The 20688-nt window shown below is 30.6% G+C and overlaps 2 protein-coding genes across 4 annotated transcripts; one reads left to right on the plus strand and one right to left on the minus strand.

The window, feature by feature from the left end:
- Positions 1-14712, minus strand: LOC123300711 (protein argonaute-2-like). Of its 3 annotated transcripts, XM_044883334.1 has the most exons (12): positions 14527-14711; positions 14070-14469; positions 13255-13952; positions 10609-10927; positions 9048-9246; positions 7801-8043; positions 7246-7431; positions 4728-4907; positions 2677-2934; positions 1464-1700; positions 390-574; positions 1-316 (listed from the first exon to the last, which is right to left on the minus strand). In XM_044883334.1, the coding sequence occupies exons 1-12, from the start codon at positions 14543-14545 to the stop codon at positions 223-225; spliced, it is 3018 nt and encodes a 1005-aa protein (XP_044739269.1). In that variant the 5' UTR covers positions 14546-14711; the 3' UTR covers positions 1-222. The 3 variants fall into 3 exon arrangements, with proteins under 3 accessions (XP_044739269.1, XP_044739268.1, XP_044739267.1); XM_044883333.1 differs by having other exon boundaries at positions 13255-14469; positions 14533-14712; XM_044883332.1 differs by having other exon boundaries at positions 13255-14469; positions 14527-14712.
- A 2610-nt stretch (positions 14713-17322) lies between these two features.
- Positions 17323-18655, plus strand: LOC123301302 (transcriptional adapter 3). Its single transcript, XM_044884038.1, has one exon. It carries the CDS (start codon positions 17324-17326, stop codon positions 18653-18655), a length of 1332 nt encoding a protein of 443 aa, XP_044739973.1. The 5' UTR covers position 17323.
- Positions 18656-20688: the final 2033 nt, after the last annotated feature.

Below are 20688 nucleotides of genomic sequence, written 5' to 3' on the forward strand. Positions count from 1 at the left end.
TTTGTTTTGTTTCGGACTACTGAAACCGATGCTAGAGTGGAAACCGATTTTTAGAGCTATCGCAATCAATGTGGTGTAAACAAGTGTTTTTAGCCGAAAAAAATTTTTTATACCCTTTAATACTTGTATAATATTATTTAATTTTTTTTTTTTTTTTTTTGCCATGAACAATAAAATTTCTCTAAAAAATCGTCGATTTTTTGTGTCTGAGAGATAAGCCTCTTAAACAAAAAACATGGGACTATTCTTCCAAAAATCATTTTGAACAAGTAATTTTTTTTCTGTTGCTTTTAAATTTTCCATGTTAATTTTGTACCTAGAAAAATTAAGAAAAATTTAATTTAATTAAGATAATTCATGAACTATGTAAATAAAGAATTTAAATTTACCCGTAAAGATAATTCCGTGCTCTAAAAGCAGCTAAATGTGCGTAGTATGTCGGTGCTGGATATGACACAGATCTTGTACATCGTGCAAATAAATGACACAGGTAATAAGTTAATTCTTGAATGTCATCTTCATCGAAATTATGTTCATCTAATAGAACACAATATCTGGTGGGTCTACTTACACCCTAAAAAATAATTATCAACAAAAAGATTAGAATAGAAATAGTTATCCAGTAAAGAAATGTTCCAATATTCTTCAGATGATTGAAAATCTATCCAAAAAAAATCACATCCTGAAGGCGATGTGGGACTATTCTTTTTAACGGTTGAATAATTTTCAATTTTTTCCCCCGCGAAGTCGATTTACGGGGAGAGAGGGGGGGTTATTCACTTTTAAGGAATAAATATTCTGTAATTTTTTTTCTTAGAATGTTAATTTCGAATATATAAACATTTAAAATTAGTCAAATTTTAGCTATAAATTTGTCTTTTCAGAAGTTTTCGGAAAACTTCAATATGAAAATACAGATGATTAAAGAAAGATCTCGCAACGTGGTTCTAGTCAATTAAAATTTCCTACTCCTTCTGTAGAGACGACTTGAAACCACCAAAGTCCTCTCGTGAGGATGGATGTATGTGTGCAAAGAAGGGTACGAAGGCGAAAAGTTTAGCTAAAGGCGTTGCCGACTAGCAGTCACTACTAAAAGCCAATCAACTCCGAAAAAGGTAAGCGAATTATGTTGGGTTTCAGTAAAATTAACTTACATCACAGCGAAGCAGACGCAGCAATTTTTATGAAATATAAACATTGCTCTGGTGCAAGAACGAGGGTTTAAATTATTTCCACGACCAATAGTCCCAAAGCTTATCTGGTTTACAGGGACCTTGACGCAGTACCTATGCCGTTTCTTTGTGGTAGAGATATTTCAACGATCCCGGTAGACGAAAATCTCTTGGAATAAGAGAGAGATGTAGTTCTGAGCTCAGAGAATTTTCTGTTAACCTCGAATTAACCCCCCCTCCTTTTAAATATCAAGCATTATTTTCTATTTAAGTAAATTAATTAAGTAGTACCTGCAGGGAAGCATGGCTGCATAAATAAAAATCCGTTTCATCTGGAAACGTAATAACTGAATCCACAATAGTTCCTGGTTTTACATTTCCATTTTTCCTATCTCCATCTGCTTGGCGAATAGGGAAAAATCTTGTATGATGTCTTTTTTGCACGACTAGAAATGATATTTTTGGCCTATAAGTTGGACTTAGCTCACGACAAGCGTTTATAATAGCCGGTATTTCTTTAAGTCGAACCTAAAATAAAGTATTCAATTATATTTCTAAATCAGGTTCATTTTACTCGCTATTAGACCAGAGTTACCACATCTCATGTTTTTGCGATAGATCTCACGTATTTATCTAATTCTACCGCTATTTACCCTTTTCGAAAAATCAAATTAAATTGTTAATTTTTTTTTAAATTTTGTTTTTGCATATTCAAAATTTGAAACTCGCACGTCTTTTTATTTTGTAAAGCCATATAGTTTTTTATAACCATAAAAAAATCTCTAGAAAACATTAGAAAAATGGTACCGATTGTAGGAATGTTTTTAATTTTTATAGTTTTTTTTTTATGTTTTAGCTACCGAATGGAACTCATCGCTTACCGCTTTAGTACGTGTGGTAATATTTTGACAGACATTTTTTTAGCAATCCTAGATTGCTAAATCTCCGGGAGCGTAGACAATGCATGTGCAACGATGAGTTTTTTTATTGGTTGAACTTTAAGCTAATCCTGGTGTAGAGTATCTAGGAGTATTCTCATAAATTCCCGGTTGAGGAAATTTTGGTTATGAAGTTTGGAACCGTACTAATCTAACAATCTTGATTCCACACTTATTAGCAGTTCTATCTCTAAGTTAAATATGATTGGACTAGGTGGACAAACTTGCTTTACACCCACATTAATAGGAATTAGAAATATTTCCCCATCTTTAGAGCAAATGATTGTTTGTTTTTTCTTTTGTTTTCTTTTGTTTTTTGTTTTTAATTTGAAGCTGTGTTTGTATAGAGAAGATAATGAAAGGAATGGACAGACAGTAAACTTATAAATATTTACGCGAGGCGACGCTGAACTAGATTCTACACGCAACGAATCGCCTATCTCTTCTAATCCTATATTTCTGTTTAAAAATCGATAAAAATACCACCATACTGATTTTTTAGTAAAACTGGTGCTTTGTTATAAATGTTCTGGAACCCTGTACTGGAAACATAACGGAATACTTACTTCAGGAAACTGTCCTTTAGAGACCCCATCTCTAAAAAATAGAATAGATGAAGGGAATTCCTTTGTATTTGCTTTAAATTGGATTAATTGTTTTTTTATGATTAATCCTAAATCTTCAATTATTTCAGCAGTTGGTCGTTGCAAGCTTGAATGAAAATTATAAACAACTCCATCTAAATCACAGCTGGCAGCCACCGCTGCCACACTTGGTACTGTTTGTTGATCAGGCGATGGATGTGTCACATCAGCTCCGACTATCTACAATGGATCCAACAACAAAATGTATTTATTGAATTTTAATAAATTATTATTTTTGTAAAACTATTCTCTTAATTTCTATTCATTATGGAATACGCATATTCCATTGATAAGTCCTGTGACAAAAATTTTATGTAAAATAGTTATAGCAATAATTTATAACAGAATTCATGGTGAAATTGGCAAATATCAAAATAGTTTTGTTAAAGGAAGAGGAACACCTAATTCTCTGCTCCAGCTTAGAATATTAACAGAACGATCGTTAGAAGTTAATAAACCCGTTTACATCTGTTTTGTAGATTTTAAAAAAGCGTTTGATAGTGTACCTCATAACAAATTGCTCAAACTTAGTGAAATTGATATTGATGGGAGAGATTTAAGATTTATTAGCTCCCGTAATACCACCTGACTTGTTTACTTTGTACTCCGAATTGATATTCAGAAAATTTAAAAATGCCTCTGGAATAATAGTTGTTGGCGACATTACTTATCAGTGATAATGAAAAAAATTTTCAATCCATTGTCCACGAGCTTGTGAAATCATGTGAACACTACGGCTTAATGATAAATACAAGTAAGACAAAGTGCATGATGATCAGCAAAAAAAAAAGTAAATGTGAATTGAGAATTGAGAATTGATAATACCGTGGTGGAACAAGTGAACCAATATGTATACCTTGGAGCTCTTGTAGTTGAAGACGGCAGATGTGTACATGAGGTCAAGAGACGTATGACTCTCGCAAAATGGCTTTCAATAAATTCAGGTCGCTACTGACAAATAAAAATATTTCAAAAATGCGGGTGCTAAAATGTTATGTGTGGCCAAAAGAACAGGAAAAACTCCTAGAAGCAGCGGAGATGTGGTTTTATCAACAATATGAGCGTGTTTCGTGGACCAAACACATTATCAATGACAAAGTGCTAAAACTGTTTGGTGTTAATCGTGAATTAATAGGAACTTTAAGAAAAAGGCAACTTAATTTTTGGGGCACATTATACGAGCTAGAAAGTTAGAATACAATTTAGTAACTGGGAAAATTGCGGGATCAAAAGCAAGAGGAAGAACTCGAACTTCATTAATAACTACCTTAATTCATAATAACATGCGAAGGGTAGACTTCTCCCGTCTTGCTGATGATCGTAATTAGTGGAACGCTATGATTACCAAAGTTTGCATATAGCAAACATGGTACTCGTTATTATTATTATTATTATTATTATTATGAAATACGCATGCAGTGAAGATTTGGAATTTTTTCTTAAAAACATGTAAGTTTAAATTTTAAATATGTTGTTTTTTTGCAAAAATAAGATATTTTTAATACTTAAAAAAAATTATTTAGTTTGATATACTCGTTTTTTATCTTATTACAACAAGTTAAAAATGACGCAAAAAGGCCTATTTTCAGCCTTAAATTAAAATTATAAATAATGAAGATAAACTCCCGAAAGTGGGAGTTTTTTATTGTAAATTTCTTCCTCTTTAAGAATTTTTTTTTAAATTTCATATACTTATATCAAGAGTTTATGAAATATCGGCGAAAAAAGAAATACTTTCTTTTCCATCTTTAATTACTTATAGCTTTTGAAATTTTTTATATGCTGAAAAACGCTTTCAGCACATTTTTCTAGACATCATTCCGAATCCAATAAGCTATCACACGTATTTTTAGACTATTATTTCTATATTTCACCAATTTGAACTTGTTGACCAGACTACTAAGTTTAAAGTGTAAAATCCTTTCAATATTATTTGGTCAAATTTTCATACAAATTTTTGACAGTGTACGTACCATACAACGTTCATCTCGTAATATGCGTGGAGGCGTCTTAAGTACATGATTGGTACCATTTAGTTTGGCATTGACTTTGAGAAGAATGTTCGATACTGTTGATGGATTCATTCTCTGCATTGTTCTCGATTTAATACATTGTGTTAAAATACCATATTTAAGTTCAGCTTTCTGTTTTACCTACAATAAATGTTACAAACAATAAAAATAACTTATATTTATATATGTATGAATATTTCAATCGCTGGGATCAAGATAAGTACCGCCATCGATGGTGACAGGAAGAGACATTTTACTATTCCATTATGATATATGTACATCATGACTAAGTGATATTTTGGCTTTATTCGTGACTCCAAAGTACTGATCTGATCAGTGACGTAACTATCATAGGGCTAGGTGATGCAGTGCACCAGAGTCCAGAAGCTCAGAGGGCCCCCAAAGCTTTAAAAAAATAGAGCAGTCATATTTATCAAAAAATTCATTAGAATTTGTTTTTACGCCATGTATATATTAAATATATCTAGTTATACTAAGTTTAGTCCCAAGTTTGTAACACTTAAATATATTGAAGGTATGAACAAAATTTTGGTTTTGGTATAGGTGTGCATAAAATTTCTTAATTAGTCCATTTTCGGTTGTCTGTCCGTGGACACGATAACTCAACAAAAACGAAAAAATATATCAAGCTGAAATTTATATTATAGCGTGATCAAGACGTAAAAAGTGAGATCGAGTTCTTAAATGAATACCATACCAACTGGTTCTTGGGTCCGTAGCACTCATTTTGTAAACTGTTAGAGAACAAAAGTTTAAATAAAAAAAAGTTGGTTATAAAAAATAAAAAATTTTTGTTTGAAAAATGTATATGATTCGTAAACATCACTGTTTACCCTTAAGGGCGCAAATTATGTACTATGTATTATATGGTAATATCAGTTCTGTGTAGCTATCTAGGAGTGGAGCTTTACTTATATGACGTAAAAAAACAAGCGATTCCGTAATCAACACTGTCTATATATGGTATTTCAACAATTAACTAAGTCAATTGATTGTTTTATAGATTCCAAAACTAGAAAGTACAAGTTTTCAAACGGGCTATTGCGATTCGAAGTTAGATGATTTTTCGGAGGGATGCAGCTGCTTGAAATTATGGTAAAATTTTGAGTCAAAAAATTTCCCTTTAATACTTTATTTTTATCAAATATTGTATTTGATACGACAATTCCAGTAGAACCTCGTTAAGTCGTAAACCTCCTTAAGTCGCAAAAAGTGCCATTCCCTTCCGCTAAACTTCCAAATACGCGGTATTTTAAATTATTTAGACTTTGTAGCCCGAAAAACAAAAATACCTACGACACGTACAATGTTTATATATACAATCGATTTGAAATTTGCATATATATATATATATATATATATATATATATATATATATATATATATATATATATATATATATATATATATATATATATATATATATATATATATATATATATATATATATATATATATATATATATATATACATATATATATATATATATATATATATATATATATATACATATATATACATATATATATATATATATATATATATATATATATATGTGTATATATATATATATATATATATATGCAAATTTCAAATCGATTGAGTATAAAAATTAAATAGTTAAGTTTTTCTTAAACGAAAACTTTAAGTTAATTCAAAAGCGTCATTATTGATTTGAAAGCGAATAGATCAACCAAAAAAATGTAGCATGGAAATATATCTCTGCGTCACAGAATCTGCACAGCTTTTACAATCCGTTTTAGTCTACAAGCCCATACTAAAATTTTTCAGGCTGAAATAACGCACCAGTAATCATGTTGAAAAAAATGCTCCTTTATGTAAAAATAAGTTCAAGCACTATGGTGTCAGTTTTGCGCATTACAGGTGAGTACAGGTGAGAATACGTATGTCACACCCCTTGGGGTTTCACCCCTGCACTAGCAAATATGTACGGCGTTGCTTAATACCAACTTTGCATAAGTATTCGAAGCGAATTACATAAATGCTGTACAGAAATAAATCCGGTTCGATATCGGAAGTTAAAAAAACGTGATTTTCTTCTGTACGGCATTTATGTAATTTGCTTCAAATACTTATGCAAAGATAATATCCAGCAACGTCTTACATATTTGCTGGTGTAGGGGTGACTTACCAAGGGATGTGACATTCATATTCTCACCTGTACCGTGCAAAACTGACGCCATGGTGCTTAAATTATTCGGAATCATTTCACTCGAAAATTTTTATCATGAATTTGTAGAGTATTTAGGTGGATGCCACAGGCAGACAAGTTAAACTAATAACACCCCACTTTTTCGCCGGGGCTCACAACAGAAAAGTAAAATATGATAGAAATATTTAAAATGGTCCATTTCAAATTGTGTACAGTTAATTTTCGGTACCTTCAATGATCTAAAATGCAAATTAATTGTACAAGATAATGAAATATATATTTACCTGACAATATACGTCCGAAGTTCTTTGTGAAGGCAGCACAATAAACACCAGATTAATTTTTGTTTTATGGAATTCACTGAATAATTTATCTATGTCGTCAGATGTTGAACGAACGATATCGAGGCAGATGAACGTCTGAGGATTTTCAATAATCATACCCATTTGCTGCTTTCCTGTATTTATCACCTACATTTCATAATAATGATCATCAAATTAATAAAAAAAAACAAAAAAAGGAAAAAATTAACAATTATTTTTATGAATACACTGCATATTCATTCTTGAGTATGCGTTATATTTTAAATTTTTAATGTCAGATATGTCAGATATCTTTTTTTTTGTCAAATGGACACCCTACCGTACGAATGGCCTCAGTATCAGCCAGAAAGTTCATTAAATGTTGTGTTAAACGATATGACTGAATATCATTCAGGTCGCTAATTGAACGACGCTGTTTAGTAAAAAGAGTAGGCTATAAACCGAACGGCTAATTTAGCTAACTGGACTGCGATATGCTTATTATTACTCCAAATTGAGCATTAGATTACTGCTTACCATATCTTCGAATTTCCTTAAATCTTCTTTACGTACGCGACTATCCAAACTTAATATTATCCAATGTATCAATTTAGGTGAATCGTAGAAATGACTTGGACGCCAGGATCCATCTCGAGGCTTGGTGTCATTATTACGATAACTTAAATAAGGTGGATCTAAGATACGTGAATTAACTTCCACAAATTTTTGATCCACTTCTAATCCAAATTCTTTCATGCATAAATCACCATTGAAATTGACCTGAAAATGTAATGGTATTTAGAAACTAAGAATACTAGGCGAAAAATGCGAGAGTAATAAATCCGTGGAAGCTACACTAATTTTATATTTTGAACTAATTTTATGATGAGGATTACTTTTTCTGTGCCCTTACCTTTAAATATCTAAACTTTATTAAATGAATTTGTAGGTATTAAAATTTCCTATAAATTGGTTTTGGAAGTAATGGCCGATTAGCTTTGAAATTAAGGGAGTTACTGTCGAAAAATCAATTTCGTTTAATAGTTCGAAGTAAATTTACACAACTAAAGTATGAAAGGAACATTTTTTAACGCCAAATTTTACCAAAATTTCAAACACGTGTATCTCTGTGGAAAATCATCGAATTGGGAACCTCAACAACCTGTTTAAAACTTATACTTTCCAATTTTGGAATTTATTGCCAAAAAAGTTTTATCACCTCATGCTGCTTTACACGGAAAGTTGAAATGGTCAAAAATGTTATTCCTAAATTTTATATGAAGTTTAGAAGCGTACCAAAATTTTAAAAATTATTTTACAGCAAATTTGTTAAAATCACTCGATAGCTTGTTTATAGCTCATTTCTTAGAAATGAGCTATAAAAAATTCCCGTACGAGCTTTTAGAGCTAAGATATTCTCAGGTGAAAAAACGTTTAAAATATGGAAAAATTCTGTATTTTGAAATGTTTTAAAAACGAAAAGTAGGAGAGTGGTAAAACTTTTTTACAAAACAATATGCAAGGGCTGAAAAAAGGGCAGTTTAAGTTTTCGAATGATATGTGAAAAATTTCAGTGCGATTATTTTTTCAGACGATACATGATTTTAAATCGATAAGTGTCAATTTTGCTTTTTGTTACCATCGTTAAAATTCAATCAATTTAATATATTTCGCAAGTTACTTTAAGAAAAAGAGTGATAAGCTTTTTTTTAAATTTATTCTAAAGACAAAATGCATTTATTTTACACAGCTTTCACGCTATGGTTTTTGCTAATTATATTTACTTTATTAACGGATGACATAATCTTCTGTTTCCTCTCGTACGTAGATGTTGCTGTTTTTCTGATCATGTTTGTTGTCTGCTCTTCGTTTAATTTTTTATTAATTACTTGACCACCAACAATCGTACATAGTTCTGCTGGGTAATATATTTTTTTGTTTGGATTTCCAACGTGTAGACATGGTAAATTTGGATATAGCAACCTAAAAAAATTTTATATAAAACTAGCTGGGAACTACCCGCTTTGCTGGGCAACATCCCCACTTGCACCCCTCCCTCTACATTTCCTTGCGTTGGATAACAGTTTTGTAATGTACACGTCATGCTCTTTTATTTGATACCCCACTTAGGTATATTTGTAAATATTCGATATTTCCTTCCCACTTTCTCGCTACACCTTTCTACCCTCCGAAGGTTAAAAAAATTTCTAAATGTAATTTAAAACATTCTGACCAAGTTTTGAACTATTAAAAGCCATAATTGAAAAATATGAATTTTTTATTCATGAACACCCCCGCAACTCCCCTTGTGGGTGGAATTTCGTAAAATCCGTTCTTAGCTGACCTCTACTTGGCAAAAGGAATATTCCTACCAAATTTCAAGTCTCTAGGTCTTATAGTTCCAGAGATATCGTGATGAGTGACTATCTATATCTATAGAAAGTCTCCTATATATTTATAGATTTGTTATCATCTCAAAAATTTCGTTAGGAATAAAAGTTAGCGTCCTTTTTTCGAGGCGAATATTTGCACAGCTGATATGGATTCTGGGTCACTCTGGCGTTAAAAGGAATGAAGCAGTGGACTCGTTGACACGAGAGGGGTCGTCTCAATCGCACCTTTCACCTTAGTCTGCCATTCCATAGCAAGATGCTCTGTAATTTACCGAATCAAAGAATCGCTACCCATCTTGATTACTGGGACTTTGCGCAGAACATGCGACAAGCCAAATTGTGTATAACCACAGCTAGGCCACTCGACTGTGCTCGTCTGAAACCTACTAGAGCACAGTGGCGAAGAGTGGTGGGTTTTTATCATATTTAAATATTTAATACTTCTCTTGAGGAATATACAAATTTGCCAGGAAATTATTTGCAATATGATAAATCCTGCAGATTAATTGTGAAAAATTTTCCAATAACTTGTAATAATGAAGTCTTCAAACTGCTTAATAAATTTTACATAGATAAGTTCATACTTTTTCAGAGTGTTTCAGAACTTTTTAGACTTACTTATTCTTCTAGAATTGTTTTTCAGAACATTGCAAGACTAAATTAGGCTATTGGCAAAAAATAATCTAATGATTATAATCATTATAGACTTTTATCCAACCGTTTTATTCTTAGTGGACAACAGCCTATTGGAGTAATACCAATAAGTTAACAATTTCCTGTCGAATTTTCTAGTATATTTCCACAAAAAAATGTTTTAGACTTTTATTACAATGAAACCAAATTACAGCTCAAGGAGGCTATGTTTTACACTTCTCAAAGATCCCAGATCTCAAGGCTTAAGAACTTTCAATTTTTTTTGGTTTAAAACTTTTTACATCAAATTTATCTTTACCTGTAATTTTTTTCTTTAACAAAATACTCTTCTACTGTCATTTCTTGGCCATCATTTAATTTGAATTTTGATTTTCTTGCAGATCCAACAATATTTACAACTTTAGCTATACGTTTTGTAGTTACTTTTTGTGGAATTTCATACTTTATTTTCAATCCTTTCATAAAGGTTTTAAATTTCTCATAAATGTATGGCCGCAATTCTTGCCGTAATTCCGCAAGTCTATCCGATGATCTATTATCTGAACGGAAACCTGAATCCATTAACTCTAATAAAAGTTGAATCACTGTTTGATCGATTGGAAATGCTTTGTGTGCCACTGAAATAAATACAAAATTATATTTAGTAACAAATAGAAACCAACAAAAAACATTCGTTGATTAAACTTTCAAAATTTTAGATCCAAGAAAATGTAGGGTTTTCTATTAACAAGTTTCATTTCACGTTACTTTAAGCTAAGCTTGTGGTTAATCTATAGAGTTTATTATAAAATGTTTCGAAAAAAGTTTCTTTTCTTTTTTTAAATAAACTTCGCTTAAAACTTCGCTTGATCTGGGCATAGTATCAGAAAATTTTAAATTTTAGTATACTTATTAAGGATATTACAACACAGTTACCATCAAATGTTGAAGTCGATTGATCGTCTGCAAATCGAGATAAATTAAGGTTCGGATCATTAACACGGAGAGCTTAGGAGAAGTTTTGTTTTCAACAAGTTTTTCAATTATAGAAAAAGAATTGTCAAAAATTTTCAAAAAACAACTGTTCATTGTAGTACAACTAATAAGCCGGGATGCATAGAAAAAGTTGGAAAAGAGCGCCGATTTTTATGAAAGTTTTTGCAACGTGTTGATAGGATCCCAAGAAAACATTCACCCAACTTAACTTAGCCATAAGGGGTGGTCATATGTAACCTAAATTTTTATGAAATACTGGATACTACTACTGAATACGAATCCGATGTCAGATTACACAAATGCTCTCACGTATTTTTGTATCGGGCATCGGATTCGTAATCAGCGGCCAAAAATAGCTACTAGCCCAAAGTTTTGACGATAAATATTTAGTTTGCCGTTGTTGTACCAAAAAAGTGAAATTCTTGGTCAAAAATGGCACAGTTTTCGGAATAAGTGACAGAATCCGTTAATCTTACATCAGATTCGTAATCAGCGACCAAAAATACCTCTTAGATAACAGTTTGAACGATGAATACTTTTCCCGTTTTTATACCAAATGGAATTTCTTATTAAAAATGATACGAGTTTTGGAATACGTGACAGAGTTCGTGTAAGCTGACATTCGTGTTCAAGAGATGACAATTTTAAGCCAAAATAATCATTTCAAAACAATTTTGGACTATATATGTCACCCGGTACCGTTTCCCCACTTTTCCTATGCATCCCGGCTTATTAATTGGACTAAATCAAAAAATTACTTGAACAAAAGTTGCAGAGTTTGATGAGCGACAACATGTTCTGACATCAGATTGGACCTAGTTCTTCGGGGTTCTTTAAAAGTCAATTTAGATTCTAAACGGTAAGGCATAGAATAACACTTTAAATTAGAAAGTTGTTTCTTATAAAAAACTAACATTTTTTATTTAAATTATTTTTTCGAATAGTTAGCTTTCGGAAAAATATATCATTGTTGAATCTAGTGAATCGAAAGAAAACATGGTAGCTACAAATGTTTTAGCCAAAAGTTATCAAGGGCAATAGAAGACATTCGACTGTATCCTTGACTTTGATCCGTAAGTCTAATCCTTTGATTTTGATCTTCAAACGACCTTTTTTGTTCTTGATAACATTTTTCTAAAAAAATTTTCTAGCGTATTTTCTTTCGATTAAATGCAACAATGACAACAATATTTTTAAGTCACATTTTTTTCAAAAGCTAACAATCTTCAAAAAAAATGGTAATTTTTATGAGAATCTCGCTTTGTAATTTAAAGTGTTATTCTGTAAACTTTAAACTAAACCACGCAAAATAATCAACAAAGAAATAAAATTTTAATTCAAAGTTTGATCCTTATGAAATTAGGCTTTCAGAAATACAAGAGAATTAACAGCATCATTTGATAAGTGGTTTTTTATTTTAGTGCCATTGTTTCGCGATAAGTAACGAAAAAAAACAGCTTTGTAAATTTTTTCAATAGTGGGGGTTCGTAAAAACTTATTTCGATTAAATGAAATAATGACATATTTTTAAGTTAAATTTCCTCGGAAAGCTAACGTTTTTCGAAAAAATTATTTAAGCAAAAACTGTTGGTTTTTTATGAGGATCAACTTTCTAATTTAAAGTGTTATTCTATCTCTTACCGTTTAGAATCTAAATTGACTATTAAAGCAACCCAGGGTAGCCCAATCCGATGTCAGAACATAATGTCCCCCCAACAAACAACTTTTGTTTAAAATATTTTTTAATTGGTTACTACAAAACGAACTATTTAGCCATAATGAGATTAAAATGGTTCACCCTGTATAATAACAATATTTATGTATTCATTGATTTTGCATATGTAACTTGATTTTATGTCACTCAAATTTTGATTCAGGCCCACAAAACAAACTAGCAAAATAGTAATGATAGTAGATCATTACTTGAAAATTATAGCAGTTTCAAATTTTATAATAATAAAATGCTTACCATCAATGTTTAAAAGCGGTTCAGATCCCAAAATAGCACTTACGAATGTTCCATGCCATAATTCCATACCACCAGTTAATTTGATATTCTCCGAAGGTTTTGAAAAAAATGATCTACCGACTCTTGTAAATATTATAGATGGAGCATGCTGAATTACAATATCCAAACATTGAATAGCTCGTTGGGGTTTTATCATATTTTGACCAGCCATATAATTGACTAATGTTGTCAAATCAATTTCAGACGTAAATTGTAGTTTAATTTGAAAACTAATGGATCGTCCATTATCATCTTCTATACTAACTTCACCTTCCATAACCGCTGGTTTGTTTTCAACGTCAATCAAGGATACTGCACTATATAAATTTTTTCTACCATCAAAAACTGGATGATTATTTGGAAAATATTTCAAACGGAAATTTTCCCACGCTAATTTATAAAACCACTTAGGTCCTTTTTGGGGTGTAAATTCTACGTCATAATGATACGCGGTGGTTTTCAATTTGGCTAATCTCAACTTTAGATAGTTTGTTTCAATTCGACATAATCTTCCTTTCGTGCCACCTTTTTTTGATTTTTGAATGATATTAGTTTCCGGACTTTTAATAGAAGTCGAAGTGGAAGCTTGCACCTCTTCAACCCCTTGATATTTTTTTTCATTTTTTGGTATGGTTCTTGTACTACTAATCTGACGTTCCCTTTTTTGTTGTTTTCTGTCACTACATTGACCCACATTCTGTTTTGAATAACCTTTCAAACATTTATCACTTTGTGGGTATTGATCACCAGCCAAATGTTGATCTTGTTGATCTTCCCTTTTTTGTTGTTGTCTGTCACTAGGAGGGTGCCCTCGAGATTGTTGATCACCTCTTCGAAATTGAGCCACATTCTGTTTTGAATAACCTTTGAAATATTTATCACTTTGTGGGTATTGATCACCAGCCAAATGTTGATCTTTTCGCCAGCTTGTTGAGCGTTGATCGTGGCTTTTACGTTGACCCCCTTCTGATCGCTGATCATCCCTTGGTACATGGGTTGGTTCTACAGGTTTATCCCAACCTTTATTCAGTCCGACATCTTGTTTTGATAACGATTTGCCATCTGACTTTTGTCTAACATTCTCTTTTTCGGGTTTTAAATCAGAAATTGATGATTTTTGCTGTGTAGGTTCAGTTGATTTATTAAAGTTTTCCCGACCTGATTTTCCTCTTTTATCTAAAAATTAAACGAATGCATTTATATTTTTTTCCAGAAAATTAAATTGAATATAACTCTTACTTTTTTTCTCCATAATTAAGTTCAATTAATCAAATATATATTATTTGGAATAAAATGTCAATGGCGTGTAGTTTACAGGTCGAAATATAACAACTTACACGTCTCTGCTTTTTCTTTGAAATTAAAAACAATTTTCCAATTACTATTTATTGAAAATAATAAAAAAATTTATTTTATTTTTTATCACTAATAAATATTTATTACATATCTTTGATAATTTGGATAATTGATTAATTAAAAGTACTGTAAACTAAATATGATTCCTAAATTATCCAAGTTATATATAGAAGTCTGACAATGACGTTTTCGTTGCGTAATATTATGAAATAAATCTATATTTGATGAAATCCCCCAATTTCATATGACACTTCAGTAATGCAACTTAAATATATATTCTTTAAAATTGGAGCTACAAGCAAAACAAAAGTCTCCATTTGTATAATTACATATTTTGGTGGTTTCCATTACTCATAAAGCAGCATATTTGTGAGCACTATTGACACTGTGTAATATAGTGAATTCACATCGCATACATTAAGCACCGTTGTGACGTACGACGAGTGATAAGCGAATATTACTAGAATTCCTCGAGTGGGAGTCAATTCGATTGATATTGAATCTCAGGTGAAATTAACGCTGTGTGACAATTGTGCAAATATGTATTGTTCTAATGCCTCTGCAACTGAAAAAGAAATTCTTTGATCAAGAAATGTATTACAGCAAACCGACTAATTGCAAACTAAAAAAATTAAAATCACACACCCCTTTTTTTTAATGGCCAAAAAAAACTGTTAATTCCTATGATCCACCCTGTATAACAAATAACAAGAAAATAATTTTAAAATATTAAATTCTTATGAGACATCGAGACATGTAATTAAATAATGTGCCATATAGGTATGACATATGGTTTTAAAATATTTGTGTATTTTTTGTATAATTTAAAATTTAGCGCGTTATTTAAAAAAAAATTAAAATGATTGCATCTAGAATAGAAGAAACCTTTGATTCTTTAATGAATAGCCTTGATTAAATATATATATAAGCTTATAATACAATGGCTCAAAATATACAAATAATTTTAGTTTAAAAATTTAATTGTCAATTACTTAAAAAAATATGTGTCGAAATAAATTAGAAAAATGGATAAGTAAAACAGAAATATTATCACAGATTTTCATGTCTACCTACTGGTTAAGCAGGTATTTTGGTAGTGGTAGTATTCAAGAAATATTGTTTTTCTTCCAAGAGGACCCTTTCCCGGCTATAAAAAATTCTCATTATGTTAACGTTATCTATCATTTTACGAAATCCTGCTTTTATTATATAGAAACTCTGTATATACCATTCGTATCATATATGAAATAGTTGGCGGGTACTGGCACAATTTTTGAATATTTTAAAATATTACCACGAGGAATAATATAAATCTAAATTCATTTATCCTACGTACATTACCAATTTGAAAGAATAAGAGAATATAATAAAACTAGGGCTCTATATATCTAAGTAAGAAATTCACCATTTTGATGCTAATGTCAAATAGACAAAATGTCGTCAAATCCTATTTTTCAGTGAAGGTAAGTTTTTATAATTGATTATTTATTAATTTTATCATCGGTATGAAAAATTAAGTTCAATTGATTCAGAAAATCTTTTACATCTAAAAATATCATAAACGTTTTTTAACAAACCATAATGGACTGCATAGCAAGTAAACGTCTATAACGTAATAACATTAATTTATACAAAAAAAAAAAAAATACTGCTAGCAAAAGTTGAATTTGATTCAAGAAGGAAGTCATATTAAGTTTAACTCAAAGCAGAGTAGAAGCCGAAAGTTCGATTTCGGTTGAAAAAGTAGTTTCGATCGGAATCAAATAAATGCAACTAAGTATATAATTTAGATCTCAAATAAGCCATGGGAGTACCAGAAGGGGGTCTCGTCAGAGTAGCTGCTCCATTTCTGAGCGTGAATTTGCCATAGATTTTGTAGGCTAATTATCTGTTTCTCGGGTAATTTGAGTTCTGCCGGGTAATTTAGCGGGTGATTCAATATTACCGGGTAAAACGGGTAACTGCTTATACATGGCATTTCAACAATTAACTCAGTCAATTGTTTGTTTTCACTTGTTTATTTTGATGCGCTTTAAAAAAGCAACTTTATTGTTTTTTTTTTTGTGATTTTTCTCTAGGTGCTTAGTTATCGAAATAAAAATTCTTGGAAAACTAAAAATGCAATTAAGAAAAATGGGTTAATTTTTCAATCTCTGAGGGAATTCGCTAAGCTAACGCAGCTCCTGCACTACGAATTTTTTTCTTTTCAGATCGCAGAAATTATAAAAATTTTACTAATTTTTATTTAAAATTTTTATCTTCTTACATGTTTTTGAATAAAATATCATATGATATTTTATTCAACACCACTATCTTCTGTAATTTTTTGAAAATAAAATAATTTTTAAATTTGATTTTAATAAATCTAATAAAAAAATCGCTCAAGTTTTTCTACTTCTTATTAAATAATGCCTGTTAGAATCTTATTGTCATAATTCTATTAAAAAATTTTTTTACGAATGAATCTAAAAATAATAGAAAATTAAATGATTTTGAATTGAAATATTTGAGGTCATCTGATTTAACCGTTATGAAATAATAACTGTCAGAAGAAAGGATAGAAAGATTGAAATGTCAAATTTATAATTTCATAACCTATAACAATTTTAATATAAAAATAATTACAAGTGTGTGAATTTGATTTAGTTCATAAATAATTAATTATTTTTTCAAAATGTTTACAAAACGTCCAACTGCAAATCGTAATGGTGGAAAGTTGAAAGAAAGTCAAACGAAATCTTCTACGGAACCAGAAGTCAACTTAGCAGTTCATTTTCCATTTATTAAAAGCACGGATACAGATTTAGTTCCACACTATTATCATATACTTAAACAAAATGATACTAAAGGTATGGACTTGGAATTAGATGGGTTGCAAATGGATCTTGAAAAGTTATTAAGTTCTGTAGCGATCCGTAATCGAATATTTCAAACCGAAATTAAGTTATTAGAGAAACGTGGAAAATTGTTTGAACGTCAATCAACATCTGGTAAAAGGAAAAAACAAGATGAAAAACTCATTAGTCAAAAAGAAATATTACAGAAAATTAGTAAAACCCACTATAATTTTAAAACCAACAAAAATCAAAGTGGTTATTCACCGTCAAATTCGGTAGGCGGAGGGGGTCCAGTCCATGAGAATCTGAATATCACAACAGATATTCGTAAACTAAATATTCCCAAAATGACTCTACCTAAAAATGACACTGCTAATAGATTTTGGGTCACTGTAAATGAATATTGTCGACCAGTTACTTCTGAAGATGTGAATTTATTAGATCAATTAATTGAAGAGCATAAAGAGGAAACCGAACTGAAAATACCTGAATTAGGGAAACATTATTCATATGAATGGGGTGAAAGTGACCTGTCATTTTTAGATAAAAATGGTGCTCCACCAGCTAAACGAATAGATATTAAAAAAATAAGTGCAAGTGAAGAAAGCAGTGAATTATTGAAAAAAGGAGAAACAGCCATGAAATTGGATTCAATTCCAGGACCATTAACACAACGTTTAGTTTTGGCACTTATGGAGGATAATGTTCCAAATGCAACAAATCGCTTACATCGAAAACCTAATAGGGCACCTGGACAATTAAGTGATGCTCTATGTATTGAGCGACGTTTACGAAAACAATTAGTTGATGTTGGTATTTTAGAACCAAATGATTTAGCTGAAATTGAAGCAGATACAATTACTGAAGAAATGAAACGTGTTCACCAGGAATTGTTGGCTGTGAGTAAACAAAACACTGAAATATTGAAACGTTTAAAAGAAGACGTAAGTCAAGAGTTAATTCGACAAAAAATAGCCAGACAATTAGATGAAGTCGATAAGAAAATTATAAATCATTATAATTCTATAATTTCATATAAAATGAAACAAGAGGAAATACCACCAGAAGTTACTTCATACGCGCATAAATTAATTATTAAACAGGAGGAGTTGTGTAAAGAAATGGAAAGTGTTACACCAAAAGTTATGCGCTATTTTCCTTTAGAATAATAGTAATAATTTTAACGATAAGGCTATTCGTATACAATCGTATCTTTAGCGTGAATACTTTTTAAGGTGTTTCGATACCAAAATGAAAGTGTTAACTTAAAAACTGAAATTTTATTTATCAATTAATAAGTCTTCTGTATAAATTTCAAGTGGATTCTCTGTACGGTTTACGATAAATTAATTAATAATAAGTGAAAACAAACAATTGACTGAGTTAATTGTTGAAATACCATGTATAGATAGTGTTGATGACGCAATCGTTTGTTTTTTGACGTCACGTAAATTAAGAAAGATTTCCACTCTTACATAGCCACACACACATAACTGATATTCCCATATATTAATACATACTACAAAATTTTCACCTAATTAGCTTCCTCGTGGGTAAACAGTCATGTTTACAAAAAAATGTTTCAAACAAAAGCTGTTTATTTTTTTATAAGAAACATTTTTTACATTTAAACATTTGTTCTATCCCTAACGGTTTACAAGATGGGTCCTACGGATCCAAGACCCAATTGACCTATGTTGCTCATTTACGAACTCGACCTCACTTTTTACGTCTTAAGCACACTTTAAAAATTTCAGCTTGATATCTCTTTTCGTTTTTGAGTAGTCGTGATGAAAGACGGACAGACGACAAACAGACATACGGAAATGGACTAATTAGGTGATTCTATGAACACCTAAACCAAAATTTTTTTCGTAGCATCAATATTTTTAAGCAATACAAACTTGGGACTAAACTTAATATACTATGTATATTTCATATATACATGGTATAACAAGTGAAATTTACAAAATTTAAAAAACATCCAACCAATTTTTCGGGTACGGAATTTGAAACATATCTAAGAACACTCTCGATTAAATTACTTTTTTTCTTAAAGCCTATTCCAAACTGGGCCGATTTTGAAGATCATCGCCAATTTTTTAGTTTTTTCGGTTATGAAACCCTAAATTCGCACTTGAAACATAGTTAAGAACACTCTCCATTATTACCTTTCAAACGAAACAAAAAAATCGAAATCGGTTCATCCGCTTAGGCGCTACGATGTCACAGGCAGGCAGGCAGACACACACACATAGCAGTCAAACTTATAACACCCATTTTTTTAGTTCGGGGGTTAAAAACAGCCCATTTTATACATGGTGGTATATCAAGAAGTCGTAATAAATGTTGGTTTTTTAGTCAATAAGTGTTTTTAACTTTAAAATCATACCAAAACTAAAAACTGTGCATTTAAAAATGAAAAACTTTTTTTGCTATAAACACTGGCTTTGGTAGTTAATTTCTCCTAAACCGTTCAGAAAATCGATATGAATTTTTCACTACGTATAAAAGGGTGACTAATTGATGAATAAAATTTTAAATCCTTGGTATCATTTTCAATTTACGGTATCGAAATACCTTAAAGAGTTGAAATGAAAATAATAGCATAAATTTAAAATTTTATTTATCAATTAAAATCATCGTTGTATAGGTCTTTTGTGAATAATTCATATCGATTCGCTGTATGGCTTATACGAAATATGCTCTTTTTTGGTAAAAAAACTAACTTTGATAGTTAATTTCTCCTAAACTGTACAGAGAATCGATATGAATTTTTCCACGACGTATAAAAGGATGATTTATTGATAAATAAAATTTCAAATCTTTGGTATCATTTTCAATTTACGGTATCGAAATGTCTTTAATAGTTGAAATGAAAATGAGAACAAAATTAAAAATTTTATTTATCAATTAATCACTTTTGTATAGATCTTTTGTGAAAAATTCATATCGATTCTCTGTACGGTTTATGAGAGATGTGCCCTTTTTTTGGTAAAAAAATTTACTTTGATAGTTAATAGAGACGTTGCATGTTTTTTAATTTTATTTTATTTCGAAATAATTTTTTTTTTTAAATTAATTGTTCATATAAATTTACAATTTGAAAATGGTTTTTCTAAACTATAAATTCAAACGGCAGTGACGTCTACACTTCGCTTTCGTAACGCCATCGCACCGAAAAATAATAAATTAATATGAA

Source organism: Chrysoperla carnea, chromosome 5, assembly GCF_905475395.1.
Source record: "Chrysoperla carnea chromosome 5, inChrCarn1.1, whole genome shotgun sequence".
NCBI classification, from domain to species: domain Eukaryota; kingdom Metazoa; phylum Arthropoda; class Insecta; order Neuroptera; family Chrysopidae; genus Chrysoperla; species Chrysoperla carnea.